This window comes from Podarcis tiliguerta (assembly GCF_965153285.1).
Source record: "Podarcis tiliguerta genome assembly, chromosome: 12".
NCBI lineage: Eukaryota > Metazoa > Chordata > Lepidosauria > Squamata > Lacertidae > Podarcis > Podarcis tiliguerta.
The window spans coordinates 57,436,049-57,457,219 of record NC_139545.1 but is presented as its reverse complement, the minus strand read 5'-3'; the positions used below and the strand labels follow the sequence as shown (position 1 = coordinate 57,457,219).

The window sequence follows — 21,171 nt, the reverse complement described above, 5'->3', positions numbered from 1 at the left end:
GAGCTGGGAAGGGAAGGTTATCTCTAGCTGCCTCAGCTGCCCTCCCCAGGAAAATACCCCGATTAGTTTAGAAGAAAAGCAAAAATATTTTTTTCCCAGCCTAGTAGCTGCCAGGGGAGAGAGTGGTTGCAGTGCGCAAGCGATTACGGCTGCGGCCTGTGCTCCCATGGAGATCCCCACATTTTCTCCAGTTTGCGAATGTGTCTGTGGGCGAATAAACATCGGCAACCCCTACCCCACCGTAACATGTCTGCTTTGGATGGAATGCAGTAGTCCATATTCAGGCTTTATCTCACAAGCCTGGCTCAGGCGCTAAATCTTGATTTGAAATCCTTTCATGCTTCAGGCAGGAATTCTTTTCATCTTGGTTGTACACTTTGGGTAACAAATGCTGAGCTGAAGCAGCCCTGCCTAATAGGAATTGGGTGTGTGATTTCCTCTTGCTAAGCCATTGGTTCAGCCTTAATCGGAAAGAATAGGTGGGCAGGCTGTGCCCACTTTTTAAAGTATCTTGCTGTCTTCTCTGCCTTTCAGTTGACAGAAACTCGATAATTTAAATCATGAAAACATTTATGTCCTTTAGAACAATTGAGTCTGCTTTTTTGAAATTTAAATAGTTGGGTCGGGGGATAGGTTTTTAATAATTTCTCTTACCTTTAGTGTTGATTTGCATAGTTGTGGGGGGTGGAGAAGGTGAGCTAGAGGAACCCCTCGCCCAAAGCAGCATCATTAGCCTGGTAACAAGAGAAAGGTGACGGTCAAATGATTATTTCGCAAATCATGGATAGGCCAGTATATCCAGTGAGCTGGTTCTGGGTGCTGTTAGGAAGCTGTCTCACTGCAGCAGTCCCTTGACATTAAACTCGAAAACCAATATTTCTCTTTCTCAAATGGAAGGGGACATTCTGAATGGGTGCACTGAGCACACCACATCCTTCTTGGGGCGGGCCAAGCCAGAGGTGTCTATTTTCTCGGCTGTTCTAGGGAGGGCACCCAAGACGACAGCTTATCCCAACTAGCGGTGTCTTTCCGAGAGTGAAGCTGAAAGTACTTCATGGTCTTATTTTATGCTAGAAGTTTGAGCGCTGCACAAATAATCAGGAGCGAGATGGTGGCATCAGCTGCGCTAAAGGGATGTGCAAGACTAACTAGGGAGTGTTTTTGTTTAGATGAGAAGGAAGCGGACGAGAACAAGGAGAACCTTGATGTGTGCAAAGACAAGGAGGGCGACGCTGGGAAGAAGAGAGTGGAGCACGAAATCTCCGAAGGGAACGTGGCAACGGCTGCAGCTGCTGCCCTCGCCTCGGCTGCCACCAAAGCCAAGGTTTGTCGGGCACAGATTTCCACTGCATCTGGTTTCCGGTGCTGTTCAGGGAACGCTTTTAAAATGACCCCATTGTTTGCAAAGGCACCAATAGAGCTTGTTTCTGCTTCTCATGCCTTTTTAAAATGCACTTTCTGTGCTCCTCGGCTTCAGCTGTATGAATGTTATCATTAAATGAAATTTGTTTCCCTGTGAATGGGTTTGAGGCTGCCATTGTGGGCTTACTAAAAGGCACAGTGAGAGCGCCTATCCAGAAAGTTTGTCAGCTTCTTTTTCAGCTTTTGATGGGCTATTTCTTTTGGTGGTGAGAAGATTCAAGAACTCAGCCAGGCATTCCTTTCCTCATAAGCCCATTACCAATTCCTTGGGAGGTTAGCACATTTGAAAACAGAACTTAGAAAGTGTGGCTGAAGGAAGCCCTTGTGTGGAACTTACAGAACCGGAGGAGGAATTTCCTCATTTTTCTGGCCTTCGGCACTTGGCGCAAAATAGATGTTTTTCTCCCGCTCTGGTCTCAGTTTTCCGGTTTCCAGGCTAGCGCACAGAGACCCTCTTTAGCAAGGCTCTCCCCACGATTCCCCCTGCCCGCTTCTTTGGTTCTGCTTCCTTAAAAAGAAGGGTTGTTCCTTATTTGCCTATCACTTCCATCTTGAACAGTGATATCTTCACAGAATCGTAGTATGACGCGTCTCTTGTTAAAGAATGAAACGGAAAGAAATATACCCAACGAATGGAGAAATCAATGGCAAAATAGCATGTTCAAGAAATTTGGGGCCGTCATACGTCTTAGTGGAGGGGTCCTTCCCCTTCAAGCATAGATACTCCCACAGCCTGACTTGTACCGTCTCCGAGTGTTTGAGACTTACAGCCTGAGCAGAGGGCTCTTGTATAACATGCGTTGCTGCAAGTGTCCCATCCATCACAAACTGATAGGTGTCATTAAAGCAAGCAATACAAAACCGAATAAGGATGAATATTTAGGTTCTTAGTAGATGAACCAATCGCTCTCCTGGTTTGCATGAAAAATCTGCGAATTCTTGCGACCTGTTAGCCAGCCATGCTTTGTGTCTTGGGTATGACTTAGTCCCGTGTATCAAACTGTACTCTTAGTAGTGCCAGTTCAGCATGACAGCTGTTCCAGAGGTTCCCATGATCATAACTTCAGTGTCAAAGCCCATCTTGAACAGTCTTTCAAGATGTGTTATAGAAACATTGGAGTAAATGAAGTTATTACATGAGTGGAAATTTTAACATACTACTTTGTTATAGGTTGTTGTAATGGGTTAAACCACAGAGCTTAGGACTTGCTGATCGGAAGGTCGGCGGTTCAAATCCCCGTGACGGGGTGAGCTCCCGTTGCTCAGTCCCTGCTCCTGCCAACCTAGCAGTTTGAAAGCATACCAGTGAAAGTAGATAAATAGGTACCACTTTGGTGGGAAGGTAAATGGCGTTTCCATGCGCTGCTCTGGTTCGCCAGAAGCGGGTTAGTCATGCTGGCCACATGACCCGGAAGCTGTACGCCGGCTCCCTCGGCCAATAAAGCGAGGTGAGCGCCGCAACCCCAGAGTCGGCCACGACTGGACCTAATGGTCAGGGGTCCCTTTACCTTTACCTTTAAGTAGTTGTACAGTTTCAAATTCAGTAGTCTACGGGTTAGTACTCCATGCGAGCTGCAGAGGAGGATATATCAGGGGCTACTTTGGCCCTCTGATAAATCTTGGCATTAAACAGATTCTCAAGCAAATACTGTAGATAGCATAAAAATAAGCTACCATTGAACCTTCAAACCTCACTTATTGCCTCATGCGGTTTCAGCTCCAGCTAGTTCACATTTTTAAAGGACTTTGACGCTGTATGTTTGATAAGCCCCCTGAAATCTGAAGAGGAAAATGAACTGTTACCAGGTTAGAAGTCAGAAAAGGTTTTGTACAAATGAAAAAGCTGGGGGGGGGGCTTTGCTATTGTTTCTCCTGCATGTAGATAAGGTGTGTGTGTTTGTGCTTTTCCTCCCAGCATCTAGCTGCTGTTGAGGAAAGGAAGATCAAGTCCTTGGTCGCCCTCCTGGTGGAAACACAGATGAAGAAACTGGAGATCAAACTCCGTCATTTTGAGGAGCTGGAAACAATCATGGACAGAGAGAAAGAGGCGGTAAGACTGGTTGGGGAGGGGGCATGTTTATTTTTTATATGGTGCCCCCTGAAAGCTCAGCGGCGTTGGTCCTTTAGGGGCTGTGTCAGTTTAAGCTTTTCATCAGCATTTAAATGCAGCATCTCTCCTGTGCATTGATGATGCCTTCACGTGGTTTTGAAAGTTTCATTCCATATGCATTTATGGAGTGATTACTTATCTCAGTTCTGCGACACTGCGGACTTGGTTTTTGCCTGTCCGATGCAAGAAAAATTGGAGAACGGTTGGGGACACAGAGTATCTTAGGATAGTTCCTTCGAAATGGAGTGTGCTGATTTGGTTCCTAGACAGCCTTGGTCAGGCTGCTGCTTAAACAGGTTCTGAACACCCAGAATTCAGTTGGTTTGCCTCTTGTCACTTTCCCTTGGATCACTTGGCTGTGTGTGTGTGTGTGTGTGTGTGTTGGGGTATCTCATTAGCAGTTCCTTCCACCGCCCCTCACAGGACCCTCAAATGCCAGCCTAATTGGATTCCCTTTAAATGTTGCAGGAGCGTTGTCTAGGGTTGGACCTTGGTGAGACTGCAAAAGGGTGTAACTCAGGGCAAAGCAAGGCTGATGCTAATGGGTGGAATCCTTGGGCACCTGCATAGGCTCTTCTTACATCCGACAGCTGCCTTGGACAGCACCTCTGCATTGCAGTAAAAGTTAGAGAGAAAGCCTATAACTACCGTATTTTTCGCTCCTTAAGACGCACCTGACCATAAGACGCACCTAGTTTTTAGAGGGGGAAAGCAAGAGAAAAAATATTCTGCACAGAGCATGTAAGCGGCTCTCGCTTTTCTTGCTTTAAACCATTCCATCCCTCCTCCCGCTTCCCTGAGAAGCCAGGAGAGCAAGAGTGATAGCTGCGCAGCACCTCTTCTGCTGGCTTCCCAACAAAGTGGGATGAGGGGCAGAAGGGAGCCCTTACAAGGGAGTGCTGAGCAGAGCCTGGCAGAGGCTCTTACTGGCTTTTCTGGGAGGTGTGGGAAGGGCAGCCCCTCAGTCCCTTCTCCCACCTCGCGGGAAAACCCCCAAGAGCCACACACACGATCCGCATGGCTCATTAAAGGGAGCGCTGAGCAGAGCCTGGGAGCGCTGAGCAGAGCCTTGGGGGCTTTTCCGGAAGGTGGGAGAAGACGCACACACATTTCTCCTTACTTTTTAGGAGGGGAAAAGTGCGTCTTATGGAGTGAAAAATACGGTAGTTAAATTGAAACATCGTGCAATACAGCACCATCCACCTAGGAGCTTAGCCCAGGCTTCAAAATCCAGGTCAATTGCAGTGTTTTGATTTGCTTCAAGAAGAAGTCAGAAGATGGACTGCTCTTGCCCTCTGTATGGGCAGAGCAGACCCACAGAGCAGGGGGTTGGACTAGATGGTGTGCCTTCCAACTCTGCGATTCTGTGACATACCCTTCAGCTCGGTTTCTGTGACGGCATTTGCGAACCTGGTGCCCTTTAGATGTAGGACTATGGCTCCCATCAACCCCAAATGACTGTGCTGGGTAGACTGTCCATTCTGTGTAGGGCTTGTTCTCTTTCTCATCACACAACCCCTTACATTTGCATCTTGTTTTCTTCCTGATCAAGGGGTCTGGAGGCCAAGTGAATTGGGGCCTTGGGTTTCATGCAAGGGAAGGAATAGGCAAGGAGGAGCTTGTGTTCTCTTAGGGACACCCCCCTCCATGTTGAGAGGATGTTGGCATTAATAGGTCCGCCAGGTAATTCTGCTTGACTGCTGCGGGGGCCTGCCTGGATGATGACAGCTTGCTCCCCTGGTTTGGCACTGAATGGGGAGGTTAAGAACTTAAGAAGAGCCCAGCATCCTGTTGTCACAGTGACTAACTAGGTGCCTGTGGGAAACCTCCAAGTGGGCTTGGAGCATGGTAATCATTCTGGACCAAAAACCAGCAACTGTCTGCCCCACCCCCTCTCAGGACATCCTGAGCTTCTCCCGCTTGTCATCTTGTCCTGGACTGGGAAAATTAGCAGTGGGTGCGGCAGCTGTCTGTCAGAGAGCAGGGGGAATTATTTTCCACAACTGGAATGCTTAAAGGATATGTGTTGTCCTGATTCTGACGCGTAGTAACTTCTAGGTTCTTCTGCCCTCATCCTTCAGCTTTTCCCCTCCTTTAGGGCCACACTCAACTACCTAGCGGGTGTGGCTGTTGTGGTTTTTAACAGCTTAGATAGCCAGCATGAGGGGGACCCAAGCCAGGTTAGGATGGTGGGCTGTAGGGGAGTCTTCAACACATTCCCCCTGATGCCATGGTGCTGATCAGAATTTGTCTATACTGCCTGGCAGTGGCTCTCCCCGATTCCTGGAAGTGCATCAGCCTTGCCTGGAGATGTGGGGGTTTTAGTCTGGGTCCTCCTGCATGCAAAAATGCAGTGCTCTGCCAGTGCATTTTCCTACTGGCATTTATCACCTGATTGCCAAGACAGGCTGCATCTTTCTGGCTCAGCGCCGTGTTAGGAGGTGTGTTGTATCTTCCACTCTCCATCACCAAAAAATAAAAATCTGTATCTTCAGCTCGTCTGCTGAGCATCTCTGCCTTGCTCCTCCCCACCAGCTCACAGACCCCGCTGCTGATTGGCAGATAAGGTGAGAGCTGTTGCTAAGGGGGAGATTCTCCCTGGGTTCCCATATCTTTAAGGAAAATCCTCTGTTGCATCAGCCATCCTCACTCCATCTTCAGGCATCTGATATTCTGTCTCTTTCCAAGCAGACTATCTCATTTGTAAATTTCCCTCCAAAAAGCTCCCAGCGATTAAAAAATAATAATGCAGCTTTTAGTCTTTTCCTGTGGGTCAGTTGCCCCAAACCTCTCATATCACAATAAAGGCTGTTTCCTCATCGTTTCGAAGTGGGGAGCAGAGGAGGGGAGTCAACAGGTTTGTGCATAATATGATCTAATTTGTAAACCGAAGCCGTTTTAGGGCTGTCAGCCCAAATTGTATTCTGAGTCAAGAGCACTTGTTAATCCAGAAATTGTGACAGAGTGTATTACGATGTACAGTTGACAGTGACATGTGGGGGGTGGGGGGTTGTTCGTTCCTGATTCCTGGAGCAGCATTTTCACTTGTGTGCCTGGTGCCAAGATTAAAAATTTTCCACTTGCAAGGTACCATTTTAAACAATGAAGTTACAACTTGAGTAAAGCCACCCAGCGAATATGAACCGAGACCGAATTCCAGTGCACACTGCGCAGCAGAATCCCACTGGCTGTTATTTGAGAGGCTGCACCACAGGCTGAACCTGCCCTGTCTGCCTCCCACCATTTGGAGATGCAGAGTGTGTGAGCTGAATTCAGGACCTCGTGCAGAATTTTACCATCTCAGATCATGCTCTATTTCCTATTTTCATTAAGTTTCAGAAACCCCCGGGTGGTATCTGTCTTTCCACGTGACTCTCTCTTTTTCTGGACCCCTGCCTCCTTCCTTTCATTGGTCATACCTTCCCAAAATAACAGTACTCAATATTTTTGGGGAAAAACAACAGCAGTTGTATAAACCAAACAGATGCAGGCGTTTGTGCTTTCCGTTTGGCATTTGCATGCGAATATCTAGTTGCCACATCTGGGTATCCTTGGCTTGGCATGTAGCATTTGTGGCTTCTGCTGCAGCCCTGGGTTAGGCAGCCTGATTCTTGTCATATAAAGCCCGCTTCAAGGCAACCTTTCCCAATTACAGATCCTGAAAGCCTAGCTCACTGTCAGCCCTCCCTGGCCCAATTGGATTGCTCCCTTTGATTACTGTCACCACTGTGAGCAGAATCTCTGCTCCTGCCCAGCTTTTGCCGTCGTGCGCTGAGTGCCGCGCATAGCTTGATCTCGGTGTGATTTTTGTCTCGTCGTTTTCTACGTGACCTCGAAAACTGGAAGCCAAAGGCTAGTGTGCTGAGATGAATTTGCAGTTAAAATGTCAATATGAGGAGAGTCCTGTCTTGGTGCTATCTTCCCAAGAAGGTCAACAAGTCACTTCTTGACTAAACAGCTGGTGGCAGGCAACCTCCAGCCTGCGGGGACCCACCAGGCCTCCCCTTTTGACCCACGGGGCTGTCATGGCCCTACCTGCCTACACCTGTCACCATCAATGGCAAAGGGAGGACTTGGACCGGAAGGACTTTGCAGGCACTGCAGATCAGCTGGTTGTTTGTGCCTGCAAACCTCTTTGCGCGGTGCCTGGGTGGTGCTGTCCGCACTACTTTGCCCCGGAAGCTTGGTTTCAAACTGCAGGCAAAGGCAGGTTACCTGGAGTCATTTGCACCAGGTAATTTACTTGTAGGTCGCCCCAGCCTCCTATCAAACCTGACTTGTGGGGATGTGGGCAAGTTTCCTGCCTCTGACCGAGAGGCGTTCAGGGCTTTGGGGATGAAAGGCTGCTCTGCCTCTGCTATGTCTTTATTCTATGTGCTGTGTTCTGTGTCGCCTCTCAGACTGTAGCAAACCAACTTCTTCTTAGCCTCCTTCTTCCTGCTGGCCACCAGTCACTTCATCCGTGCTTCTCCTTTCCCAGCCTCTCCTATTGTCTCCTCCATTCAACTCCTGTGGCATAAAATTTACTTTCTTACCTGTTGCATTTTTATCCCACCTTTCCCTCCAAGGAGCTCCAGGCGGTGGACATGGTTCCCCGCCCCCTCATTTAATCCCCACAACAACCCTGTGAGGTAGGTTAGGCTAAGAGGCAGGGACTGGCCCAAGCTTCATGGGAAGAGCCAGTGTGGTGTAGTGGTTAAGAGCGGTAGTCTCATAATCTGGGGAACCGGGTTCGTGTCTCCGCTCCTCCACATGCAGCTGCTGGGTGACCTTGGGCTAGTCATACTGAAGTCTCTCAGCCCCACTCACCTCACAGAGTGTTTGTTGTTGGGGAGGAAGGGAAAGGAGAATGTTAGCCGCTTTGAGACTCCTTAAAGGGAGTGAAAGGCGGGATATCAAATCCAAACTCTTCTTCTTCTTCTTCTTCTTCTTCTTCTTCTTCTTCTTCTTCTTCTTCTTCTTCTTCTTCATGGCTGAGTGGGAATTTGAAACCCTGACACTCTACTCCCAACACTCTTATCCGCTGCGAAACACTGGCTTGCTAAAATTCTCTCTCTGAAAATTCTGTTCAAGAGCTTAACTCACACGTTTTGTACAGCACCTTGAATACGCTGCCCGCTAAACGCATGCATGTATCTGTGGCAATTGCAGTTTCTTCCTCCCCTACCACACCCCTCGCCCGCCACAGTGATTGCACATGGCAAATCTGCTTAGAGAATGTAGCTTTCATCTGTACTGGTAGAGGTATTGCCAAACTGTACCCTTTTGGGGGTCGTCCCTCCCCCTTATGAACCCACATGGCTCGCCTTTGCTTTTTGTATGACCCTTAAACAGCTGCTGCCTGTTGCTAGCTAGCTATTTGCCCCACTAGGGAAGAATGAGGTGGCCAATTTTGGCAGCGCTGTAGCTCCAAAGAGCTGCGGTTGGAAGGAGAGGCGTGTGTGTGTATGTGTTTCCATCGCAGAGAGCTGCCACAACAATGCTGCTTTATTAAGCCTTCCTCTCGGAGCAGTTTCAGCTGTGAAATTGCCCCCCAGCTATTGAATCGTGTGTTTTTTCTACCCACACACCGTTATTATCACTGGTGAACCCTTGGAAATATGTGTCTTGTTTATCCAAGGAGAAAGGAAGGCATATTAGCACAAATAAAATGCATCATAGTTGTTGCTTGCTGCAGAGGCCACCCCAAGGACTGGAATGCAGCTGTGAGCACTCTCCCAGAAGGATGGTGCCCTGCATGGTTGAGATGGGTTTTAAGCACATGGTGCAGCGAGAACATGGGAGTGCAAGGGGAATGCATCACGCAAGTTATCCTGTTCTAATCCTCGATATGGATTGAAATCCAGGATGCTTCCTATTTTGGGGCCGGCACCTGCCGGCCGGACACGGCACAATGGGCCCCCACTTCTCTCTTTTTTTAAAAAATAATATAATAATATTTATTACTTTTCCAGCAATTCAAACACTACACAAAAAAAGAGGGGGGGAAAACAGCAGAAAACAAGATAAAAAAGAATACAATACAATACAAAGACACCACACAACACTAACACATTCACCCAACAAAACCAAACAAAAACAATTTAAAACACCTCAAACAATTTCAATATCCTTTCTTTCATTCACTTATTTCGATGACCTCACCTCCCTTTTTGTATTCCACTTCTGTTAATTGTTTCAGCAATTCCTTTCCGTCTTCCTCTGTCTATTGGGGGATCGCCAATGGGGAATGTTATAAAACTTGTGAGAGGTATGGAAGAAGCAAATAGTCCCCCCTCCTTTCTATAATTCTTGCACTTGGACACATCCAATGAAATTGGCAGCAGATGGAATAAGTAGCGTTTTATAGTGTTTAAATATTTAATATGAAATGTTTTAATTCATAAAGCATTTATAGATTACCTTTCATGTTAAATAGCTCTTGTTGACACCTGTCTGTCTCAAGAGATAACTTAGGATGCCTCCAGCGCTGAAGTCAAGCTGCTGGAGAATAACAGCGCCCGCCGTGGGTGCAGAGACTGGTAACTCATGACTGCTGCCTCCCACATTGGGTTTTTGCTGCCTTAGCAGCACCAAAGCGACTTCTCCGGGGCGCAAGCCTGGGCAGTGTGTCTGGAGGTCCTGGGCTGCCCAGGCTCACGGATGCAGTCCAAAAGAATGTTCCAATGAGGTGGATAGCTCAGTTGGTTAGTGTGGTGATGACTACACCAAGGTTGCAGGCTCAATCCCCATAAGGGATAGCTGTATATTCCTGCATTTCGGGGCGTTGGACTAGATTATCCTCAGGATCCCTTCGAACTCTAAAAATTCTATCTGGTAAAGCTTTTGCGACACAATAAAAAATGAAAATTGAAGTTCTAATGGCACAATTTACAGAATATACCCCCTCAGGGTGAGGTGATGGCTTTAAAAGGGCATTAGTCCAGAAATGGGGATGGTGGCGCTCAAGATCTAGTTGAGCCTCGGCGGTGTCATTTTCCATAATGGATGTGTTGGTTTAGTTCAGGAGGTGGTGGCCTGGAAAGGTTTGGGTGCCTCTGCTTTAACCGAATACAGTGGTACCTTGGGTTAAGTATTTAATTCGTTCCAGAGGTCCGTACTTAACCTGAAACTGTTCTTAACCTGAAGCACCAATTTAGCTAATGGGGCCTCCTCCTGCTGCCGCACCACTGGAGCACGATTTCTGTTCTCATCCTGAAGCAAGGTTCTTAACCTGAAGCACTATTTCTGGGTTAGTGGAGTCTGTAACCTGAAGCATATGTAACCTGAAGCGTATGTAACCCGAGGTACCACTGTATCAAGGAATGCTGTACTGTAGAGACTTGTATGCGGAAGGAAAAGCCCAAGGGTTTTTTTATAGCTTGGCTTTCAGTCAATACACAGCTGTGAATCTCTCCCTTTCCCCCATCAGCTGGAGCAGCAGAGGCAACAGCTGCTGACGGAGCGCCAGAACTTCCACATGGAGCAGCTGAAGTACGCGGAGCTCCGCGCCCGCCAGCAAATGGAGCAGCAGCAGCACAGCCAGAACGTCCAGCAGTCCCACCAGCATTCCAGCGGCCCTGGCATGAACCCTCTGGGGACGCCCAGCCACCCGGGCTTGTTGTCTCACCAGCAGCCTCCTCCGTATCCCATGATGCACCACCAGATGCCCCCTCCTCATCCACCGCAGCCAGGTAAGGGCTGGGAAACACACACACCCCTTTGTGCTTTTGGTGGAAGTTTGGAAACGGGTCTGAGGCTGGACTGTAGAGATGTGCCGGGTTCAGCAGGTAAGTATGCTTATACGACTGCAGCGTTTCTGCAGACTCCTTCCCCCAGAAATTCATAGCTTTGTGGCAAAAAAAGGGGCACAAAGAAATAGGTGAGAGGGAGCAATGTGCCTGCACGCTTGGGACACATCCATGTGTAGAAGTGTAATGTAAAGGGACCCCTGACCATTAGGTCCAGTCGTGACCGACTCTGGGGTTGCGGTGCTCATCTCGCTTTACTGGCTTCTGGGTGATGTGGCCAGCATGACTAAACCGCTTCTGGTGAACCAAAGCAGTGCATGGAAACGCCGTTTACCTTTCCGCCGGAGTGGTACCTATTTATCTACTTGCGCTTTGACATGCTTTCAAACTGCTAGGTTGGCAGGAGCTGGGACCGAGCAATGGGAGCTCACCCCATCGCGGGGATTCGAACTGCCGACCTTCTGATTGGCAAGTCCTAGGCTCTGTGGTTTAACCCGCAGCGAAGTGTAGGGGTTTGCTTTTAGTTTGAAAGCTAGGTGTTCCCAGGAAGCCAAGTAACGGATCCACAATACATTGTTTGCTCTGCAAGGGGCACACATCATTCAGAGCCCTAGGTATTGGAGCGCTGGGAAACATCAGGCCACTTTACGATGTACAGGTCCTGCAATTCTGAATCTTAAGTACCTCTCGTGCCAGTTCCCCCACACTTTGTTATCGAAAAAGGGTTATTCCGATCTGGATAACTGTGAGAGAGCACCTTTCCTCATAGCTGGCGTTCCACGCTACCGTTTTGTGTAATTTCATCATGACCGCTTTTCATCTCCTCATTTTATATCTTCCATTTCCTGGCCTTTTGTAAGAGCCCCACTTGATCACGCTTCTCCACACCTGTCAATCCATCAGCACTCTGGAGGCCGATGAATGAAAAAGGCCAAGCCTTCCATCAGATTACAGTGCTCGGGGGGGGGGGGGCAGTGCCATTCTAAACAGGGGCTGCTAGTTCTGTCTGCTTAGCTGCCCGACACCAGGCATGGCGTGATACACATGCGCTAGCACCAGTGCCTCACGACGCCCTGTGGAAAGTACTCTAGGGAGACTTCTTCAAATCCAAGCCCTATCTTAAAATACTGAACCCAAGGCATCACCTCGTGATGAACCTTTTCCCATAACCTCTCAGGAGAGGATTAAACAGCACATAACCTCCTGAAAGTAACTTAAGACTAGCCGCTCTAATGTGCCAATTGTGTGTGCGCCAACAACTGCTCTGAGAAGCCAAAAGCATCTAAAGGAGTGTAGTTCATGCTGCCTTCGGTTTCTGGAGCGCAGTCTCTCTCTCTCTCTCTCTCTCTCCCACCACTACTGTTGCCTTGATAAAATACTTAGTGGATCAATGTTACTGATAGTTAGCATGTTCATCTAAATCAGGGTTTCCCAAAATTCAGTCTCCAGGACTACAAGTTCTGTCATCCCTAGTTAGCAAGACCCATGGTCAGGGATGATGGGAATTGTAGTTCAAAAACAGCTGGCAATCTAAGTTTGGGAAACCCTTGGGATCTCTTCCAGCTCTACAGTTCTGTGTAACGGATGCCTGGGCTTCTTCGCCCTGAACCTAGGCATGCTCTTCTGGGAAGAAGTTGCGAACCTCAAGATCCTAAAGCAGTTTGTTCTCCGGGAAGAAACCCGAACAGATCCATGAGTAGGGAAGGCAGGGGTAGATTTTACAGTAGTTTGAAGTATAGGATCAGGAGAAGGGTGGTGCAGTGAAGTAGTTAAAATGGGAAGAGGAAGCAGCAAAGAACACCATGGCAAGGCTGTTCCGATGGGGCGACAACAGACGGGGAGGTGCAAGCAGAAGAGGCAACTTGTCAGGTACACGATTCTTTCTGGGTAAACTGTTATGTGTTGTTAGAAATCCAGACCTGTCCGTTCTCATCAGTGGTGCTGTGCTTGTAGGCCTGCGGTGCCAGAAAACATGAGCAATTGAAGCCGGATGGATTTATTTTGCTCAACCTCTTTTGCTCCAGTACCCCAGAAGTCTGTGCCTCTTATCAAATGCGAGTCCTCTAGCAAAACTAATTAAAACCTGAAATGAAGGCATGGTTGGGGAAATGACCTGTTAACAGCCTCCTTCCCCTGAATGACTGGCACAGACTTCATGGTAGTCTGTGGTTGTCCAAATGAGTGGCAGGCATGAGCATCTTCCTCACAGCAATGTCAAAGGAATGAGCAACAAAGGTTGCCCCATTGTGTGGGGGCTTCAGCGCTCTTTGCTGTATGGGAGGGAGGCAGGATTCCTCCCTCCGTGGGCAAGCCTGCAGTGACCTCCAGTTTAACCTGGAGCCCCCTAGTTTAAAGTACAACTCGCGTCATCCTTGACCCTTCCCCATGCAGGCTGGAGCTGATGGGAATTGTAGTCCAAAATAACTGGAGGACAAAAGATTGGGGCAGCTGATTTTAATTCCAGCCCCGTACAAAATGCTTGCGCAGTGGATGAGAGTTCAGAGAAAGCACAAGTGTTCTCCTCAACTTCACAAACCGTCACAATCTTCCCCATGAAGATTGATAATGTCACAAGGACCCTATTAGATCTGGGGTGGATAACCTATTTTATTATATTATAGTATGTTTTTATCACATTCTACTTTTATTATTTTATGTTATGCTCAAGGGCCACGTTCACTCTTGGCCAGTCCTCTGCGGGCTGCCAATCAATTGAGGGTTTGGTCAGAAAACCCACCTCCACACGGTCACAGTCAGGCTCTTTCTGGTGGTACACATCAGTTGCACACACTCTGCACATGCCAGCACTGTGTCTCCTTTATTTATTATTATGTTCACTGCCACTGCCAAAATCAGCAAGCCCTTGGGAGATCAGAAAAGTGTGTGTGTGTGTGTGTGTGTGTGTGTGTGTGTGTCAGATCAGACTTCTGAACAGGCAGTTAAGTCACCCTGTGTTAGACATTATTTGAAGCTGTCAAAGGCAGGCAGCACCACAGTCCTTTGTTTTCCTTCTGTAAAATTGTCTGGGCTTGTTGTTGTTGTTTATTATCTGGTTCTACCTCCCACTGCCCAGTTGTACAACTCCGGCATGTACAACTGCATATATGTGACCAGCCAGCAGAGATTTCTGCCCTAGCCTCAAACATGTTAGACCACGATATCTTAGTAGAATCTCGCCACCTCTGCTGCCCTAGAGGCACTGTGACTAGCCAGTGTTGGAAACCAAATACCCAAGGCTAGGCAGGTGCCCAGCTCCAGCAGGGCTGCTCCGGGACTCGTACTTCCGTTTATTTTTAGTCCTTGCTGCCCACACTTCACCCAAGGATCCCAAGGTGGGTTAGGTAAATATACGGGGGGAAACACAGACTCTAAAACCAACCGCTGTATTATCCCCACACACTCAATGCAAGACGGCTGCAGCGTCTCAACCCACCCTTCCAAAACCCCGACCAGCAGCAAAAACCGCACAATGTTTCTGCAGGACACACAGCGGGGGGGGGGGGGGGGAGCATCCAGTGCTATTGAGAAACGCCAAGTGTCTCTTGGGGGACTGCCACTCAGTGACCAAAGGCGCTCGTAACACACGGTTTATTGTGGCACAGCAAGTTTTGAACCCGTCTGGTAAGCCGTGGTTCTCTGCACGACACATGGTAGGCCTCCAGTACAATCATGGATTAAGGAGACCACCCTGAACACCCGTGAATTGTACTGGTCCTTTCACACACCTCCCAGAAGAAGCATTATGGGGAGCCACAGGAGGGGAGAGTGGATCTTGTGCTGGGGTCCTGCTTGCAGGTTTCCCAGAGGCATCTGGCCATAGCCGTCAACGTTTCCCTTTTTTTAAGGGAAATTCCCTTATACCGAATAGGATTCCTCATAAGAAAAGGGAAAAGTTGACAGCTATGCATCTGGTTGGCCACCATAGCTGTCAACTTTCCCCTTTTTTTTAAGGGAAATTCCCTCATTCCGAATAGGATTCCTCGCAAGAAAAGGGGAACGTTGACAGCTATGTTGGACAGTGTGAGAACAGAATGCTAGACTAGGTGGATCATTGACCTGATCCAGCAGGCGTTTCTTACGTCAGTACAGGCAATGACCATTTTACATGCGTTCTGTATGTGCATGACGGCATGCATGTGCATTGCTGTGAACCCGGAAGCAACTAGGAAAAGGGCGAAAACAGCCCCAAAAGAGCGCAGAAAAGGTGAAAACTGCGCAGAAACGACACCTAGCAATCCCATGAGCCTTTGCAGGTGCAATGCCAGGAGCCCTTGCGCTGGCAGTCGAGGCCTGTGGAGAGTTTGAATGAGGAGGTTTGGAGGGTCTTTGCAGGCTTATTCAGTGGTGTTCCCAATACACACAATTTCACTTAAAACGGGTGGTTCCTCAGAACGCAACCGTTGCGTAAAATGCTTGTTGCCTGCATCCTGTGTGCTCTGTTCCTTCTGCACTCTGATCAGCTGGTCCTCAGACTTCCACCTTGCTCTCCTGCTATGTCTCCGCCTGCAGTTCGCTTGACCTCCAGCTCACCAGGTGTGCGCTCTGTGCCCCAGTTAGTCTGTGCAGGGTGAGATTCGTGTGTGTCACCTGTTCATCTGCAAAAGGGAAGCTGCAGCTTGCACTTGCTTGCTTGCCTGCCTGCCTGCCTGTTGGATTTCTGCAAGAGTGATCCTGGCAGCGTGGAGGGATAGGCAGACTTGCGAAGCCTCTGCAACCATCCCCAAACGACTTCTCTGCAAAAGGAAGAGGAGGAGGAGGCCCCAAGGCAGAAAGCACACACAGAGGCCACCAACCAGCTTGACCTCCTTCCTTGGCTCCGTCACAGTGGCCTGGGAAAGGTTGAGCGCTCTTACCCTCACCCCCGGCAACCCTTCCCTGGCAGGCTTGGCTTTGCCTCCCGATGACACGTAGAAAAGCAGAACCGCTAATCCGGCAGAGCATGAAGGGAAGTGTGGGGCTTGAAGTCTCTTGCTGAAGTGACAGGCAGGTCTAGAGAAAAGATAAGGGGTCCATAAAATGCTTACTGGCCAAGAAGAAAGGGGGAGTGGATAGCTGTGGTTTACAGTCCAGAGCATTTTGTTTAAAATGTTTCTACGTCGTCCTTCGTCTCAGCGGATGAAGAACAGGCATTTGGCTGGGGTGGGATTCTTCGTATGAATCAGAAATTGAGAGGTAGCAAAAGCAGTAAGGCAGGTGGAGGCGACACACCTGCTTGCAGCACCTTAACCTAGCGCTGAAAAGTTGCGCCCACAAATTGAGACCTCCAGGGCTGGCTGAGCTGCTTCTTCCGTGCCCTTGTGACTTTTCTTACGGTTCATGTAATCCCTTTCAAATCCAGACCTCGTTATTCTGTTGGGTAGCTGCTGGTTCAAAGCTCGTTCCCTGGAGAGAAACTAGTCTACGTGCCGTTGGACTTAAGCTGAACCATCCTTTGCAAAGAGTCTTGAGATGCTCCACTCTGAATATTCAGTGCCACCACTTGAGGCTGCCCAGTGCCCAGGGTGGTTTCCGCGAGCTCGGCCCTAGCAGTCTCTACATAGCCCCACTGGATTTGAAACCTGGCTAGGCAAAAAGACTGCCTGTGCTGGAACTGGCAGTAAAGGGAGTCAGACAGGGGTTTTTGCCTCCTGCGGATGCCAAAGAATGATTTAACTACATTGAGCTGTGCAGGCCTTTTATGCCTGCAGAAAACACTTGAGCGAGTTTCATTGCTTGGTGCCTCCTGACAGAGATATTTTATTTAGGAGCCATAAATATTTGAAGGTAGCCAGTTCAGTCCTGGCGTGCCACTTAGTTTGCTTTATGTCTGGGCAGTGTTGGCCTTGAAAAACTACGTTGCCCGCTGCTTGATGTGTTCAGAAGAGGCTCCCTGGACACTTGCTTGGTGTCCAAATTGGTCTTAACCCAGAAAATAACCCTCTCGGTGCATTAGAAGCTGGTGTTTTTTGCAGGGGGGGGGGCTGCCGTTTCTCCGACCGGCGCAGAGTGAATTATCACGCTGGAGAGAAGTGATGGAAATGTTTGCGGCAGGCGGAGTGGGGAGCTGGAGAGTTGATGCTAAATTAGCTACCGTGCTTAATTATTCAGTGCCTGGCTTTGCGATTCTTTGGGTCTCCTGGGGAAGACATTCGGCAGGAAGGGCAGATTCCAGCGCTTGCCTAGTGGTATGAAGACTCGCAGTCCAGCTTTGTGGAACCCATTCATAATTTTTCGGGTGTGTGCGTAAGCACGCTTAATGGCACTGCGTTGCCCCACAGAAGGGACTCTGGTTTCCATGCTCTCCCTGCTAGACACATCCTGCACACGGTAGAGAGCTTCTCTTGCATTCAGCTGGTTTAATAACAAATGCATTTATTGAATAGAATCATAGAATCATAGAGTTGGAAGAGACCACAAGGGCCATCGAGTCCAACCCCCTGCCAAGCAGGAAACACCATCAGAGCACTCCTGACATATGGTTGTCAAGCCTCTGCTTAAAGACCTCCAAAGAAGGAGACTCCACCACACTCCTTGGCAGCAAATTCCACTGTTAAACAGCTCTTACTGTCAGGAGGTTCTTCCTAATGTTTAGGTGGAATCTTCTTTCTTGTAGTTTGGATCCATTGCTCCGTGTCCGCTTCTCTGGAGCAGCAGAAAACCACCTTTCTCCCTCCTCTAGGTGACATCCTTTTATATATTTGAACATGGCTATCATATCCCCCCTTAACCTCCTCTTCTCCAGGCTAAACATGCCCAGCTCCCTTAGCCGTTCCTCAAAAGGCATCGTTTCCAGGCCTTTGACCATTTTGGTTGCCCTCCTCTGGACACGTTCCAGTTTGTCAGTGTCCTTCTTGAACTGTGGTGCCCAGAACTGGACACAGTACTCCAGGTGAGGTCTGACCAGAGCAGAATACAGTGGCACTAAATATAAATTGCATTTATATCCCACCTTCTAAGAAGCTGAAGGTGGTGTGCATACTTCTTCTCCCCCATTTTATCCTCACAAGAGCCCTGTGAGGTGCGTTAGGGCGAGAGACGGTGACCGGCCCCAGGTCACACCCAGTGAGCTGCTTGGCTGAGTGAGCAGGGATTTGAATCCTGGTGCTCTAACCATTAAACCACACTGACACTCTTATTTTTCTTAAGTGGCAGTAAGGCAACACAGCCACTGCTTCCTGCTCAACCTTAGACTGTCATCCATTTTGGGGGTGGGACAGGGCTGTTGGCAGCTCTCAACCTGCAAGTGCGTCTCTATAAGTGATAACCCCTTAGCCTTCCTCCTCACCTCCCCAAAAAAACCCCGTAATGTGGGTTTGGGGGCTTACCTTAGAAGGGGGGGTTGTCAGGGCTAGCAAAAGAACATGATGTGGCATATTTTGAGCTCCCAGGAAAAGCCCTTAGTGCTCTGGCTTAATATAAATTCATCCTAATGTTAACGGAGAAATCTGAGGGCTCCCTTGGACAAAAAAACAAGGACACCAGCCAGGAATACCAGAGCAAACAGCAGCCAGTAGGCTTGGTCTTTATTGAAGACTGTCGCGACAGGACTCCCACCTGCCACAAGGTGGAACAAGATGGAAGCCCCAAACAAAAGAGAACCCAAACTTTTATTAGCTGCTAATCCCCATGTTACAACCCCCACACTACATCACTAATACGTCATGGTTACATCATGAAAGGGGAGGTCTGGTGGCAGTAATCTGAGCATCCTGGGCCCTGCCCCATGGTTCCCCTTGCCCTCCGCCAAACACCCATCAAGTGTAACAAAAGAGATATTTACATTTCCCTGTTTCCCAGCCAAGTTAATCACACCCTTTTGTCTTCATCTGGGTTTGTTATTTCTGGAAGGGCTACCTGTCTGGCACTCAGGTATCAGGATGCCAGGGATTATCACTCAGGCAGAGGGGCTGCTGAATAGCTGAGCTCACACGTCTATATGAATTTCTGAAGTTTCCCCAGTACATAGATACATTTATCAGTGAATTCTGACATTTGGTGCCGTGCAGCAAAGGCCCTTTGAATAGATAGGAAGAAACTGCGATGGGGTGTTTTTTGGGGACAAATCACAAAAGTCACAAAAGCGATTGTGCTGGTTTTGGTAGTGGGCTGCATGTGCATGATATCTGCTGGAGGGGCAACCCCCCCAAACCTATACATAAATTCCTGCAACACTAACAAGCTTTTTTGTAAACTGAGAAGGCAGCACAGAAATGCTTGGAATAAATGAATTCCACCCCATGCCTCCCCTTAGCCAGGACTACTCGGAGAGCCCGAAAGCCTGATGCTAGACTCTCCACTTAACAAAATGTGATCGCTCGCCATTAACAGAGGAGCAGCAGTCGATAAATGTGTCAGGACAGCCCCCGGGGGCCTGTCCAGGCCCAAGCTTCCCTGCACAGCCCAAAGCACACGCCTGTGTCATGCAACATATGTGAGCCTGATGCCAAGCAGCGTGACTTTGCCGGCCGAGGGAGGAGGAGGAGGAGGAGACCTAAACGTGGAACAGGCTTTTTCAGCAGGCTGCCTCTCACAGTAGTGAACCTACCTTCCCTCCTGAAACATCTGCCTCCCCCCCCCTCCCCCTTTAAGCTTTTCCCTTTCCTTATGTAGGTCACACTTCACTGTCTTTCACTCCCCCCGCCATTGCCTCTGAGTTTCAAGCCGTGTTTTCCTCTTCCTCCCAAAGAGCAGCATTTTGTGTTGTGCATTCTCTATCTCTCCCCCCCTTTTCCTGCTGATCGGAATGCCCAAAATGCTTAATCCACTTTTGAAACAGGCTCTCCCACCCCATCCTAGATGGTCTCAGCTACGTTATTTGTCAGCCTGAAAGCTGCCGCGACCAGAGAGTCACCCGTGAGCATCTCTTGCCTTAACAAATCACCGCGTCTCCGCTGCAAGAATAATGTTAGTGGGAAGCCATTTTCTTGGGAAATACAATGCAGGCTTAGAAACGGGCAGGCAGAAGGCGGGTGCCAGTGGAAGCGCAGAGGGCTTTTCCCTCCCCAGCTGATCTTAGGGCAGGGCACCCCCAAGTGTTTTACTAACGTGCCTCCCACCGAAATTTCTCCTGGGGGAGGAGGAGAGGGCAGAACAAATACCTTTTAAATGGCTCATTCAGACCCTTCGCAGCACTGGTGATCCTTACAACATTCTCGTAAGGTAGGGCCATGATTATTATCCCCATTATTCTGGGTGAGGCCAAGAAGCTTAATTCCCACCCTCACCACTCTGAAAATGCCTCACAAGAAGTGCTAATTTTAAAGCCCTTCACGGCCTAGGACCCTCGTACCTACAGGGCCGCCTCTCCTGGTATGCCCCACGGAGAGCCTCAAGGTCCATAAATAACAACACCCTAGTGGTCCCAGGCCCTAAGGAAGTTAGATTGGCTTCAACCAGAGCCAGGGCCTTTTCAACTCTGGCCCCGGTCTGGTGGAACACTCTGCCTCATGAGACCAGGGCCCTGCAGGATCTGATTTCTTTCCGCAGGGCCTGTAAGACAGAGTTGTTCCGCCTGGCCTTTGGCTTGCAGCCAATTTGATTCCCTCCCTCCCTCTCTTTCTTTTTTCTTTTCCTTCTCCTCCTGCGATGAGGCTACATTTTAATATTTTAATGTTCCATTATTTTAATGTTGTATTTTACTTTTGCTTTTAAGTTGTAATCATTCATCTTGTTTTTATTATTGCTTGTAAGCCGCTCTGAGCCCGGCCTTGGCTGGGGAGGGCGGGGTATAAATAAAAAATTATTATTATTATTATTAATAATAATAATAATAATAATAACATTCACCAAGAAAGCGGAGCCCAAACAACTGTTGCAAGTCCAAAGCCTAGATCTAAATATTATCCAAGAACTAACTTGATGATGATGATGATTTTGTACTTGAAAGTAGAATAAGGTTAATAGTACTCAGTGGTCTAGCATCTGCCAGGT

At 48.6% G+C, this 21,171-nt stretch overlaps 1 protein-coding gene across 2 annotated transcripts in view; it reads left to right on the top strand.

Annotated features, from left to right (window-relative positions):
• SMARCC1 (SWI/SNF related BAF chromatin remodeling complex subunit C1) overlaps nt 1-21,171 on the top strand; it is a 96,269-nt gene that overhangs the window by 64,394 nt on the left and 10,704 nt on the right. For both annotated transcript variants that reach the window (XM_083406132.1, XM_083406133.1), the window contains exons 24-26: nt 1,170-1,324; nt 3,338-3,472; nt 10,944-11,205. In XM_083406132.1, the coding sequence (XP_083262258.1) occupies nt 1,170-1,324; nt 3,338-3,472; nt 10,944-11,205 (552 nt within the window). The remainder of the gene's footprint in view (nt 1-1,169; nt 1,325-3,337; nt 3,473-10,943; nt 11,206-21,171) is intronic.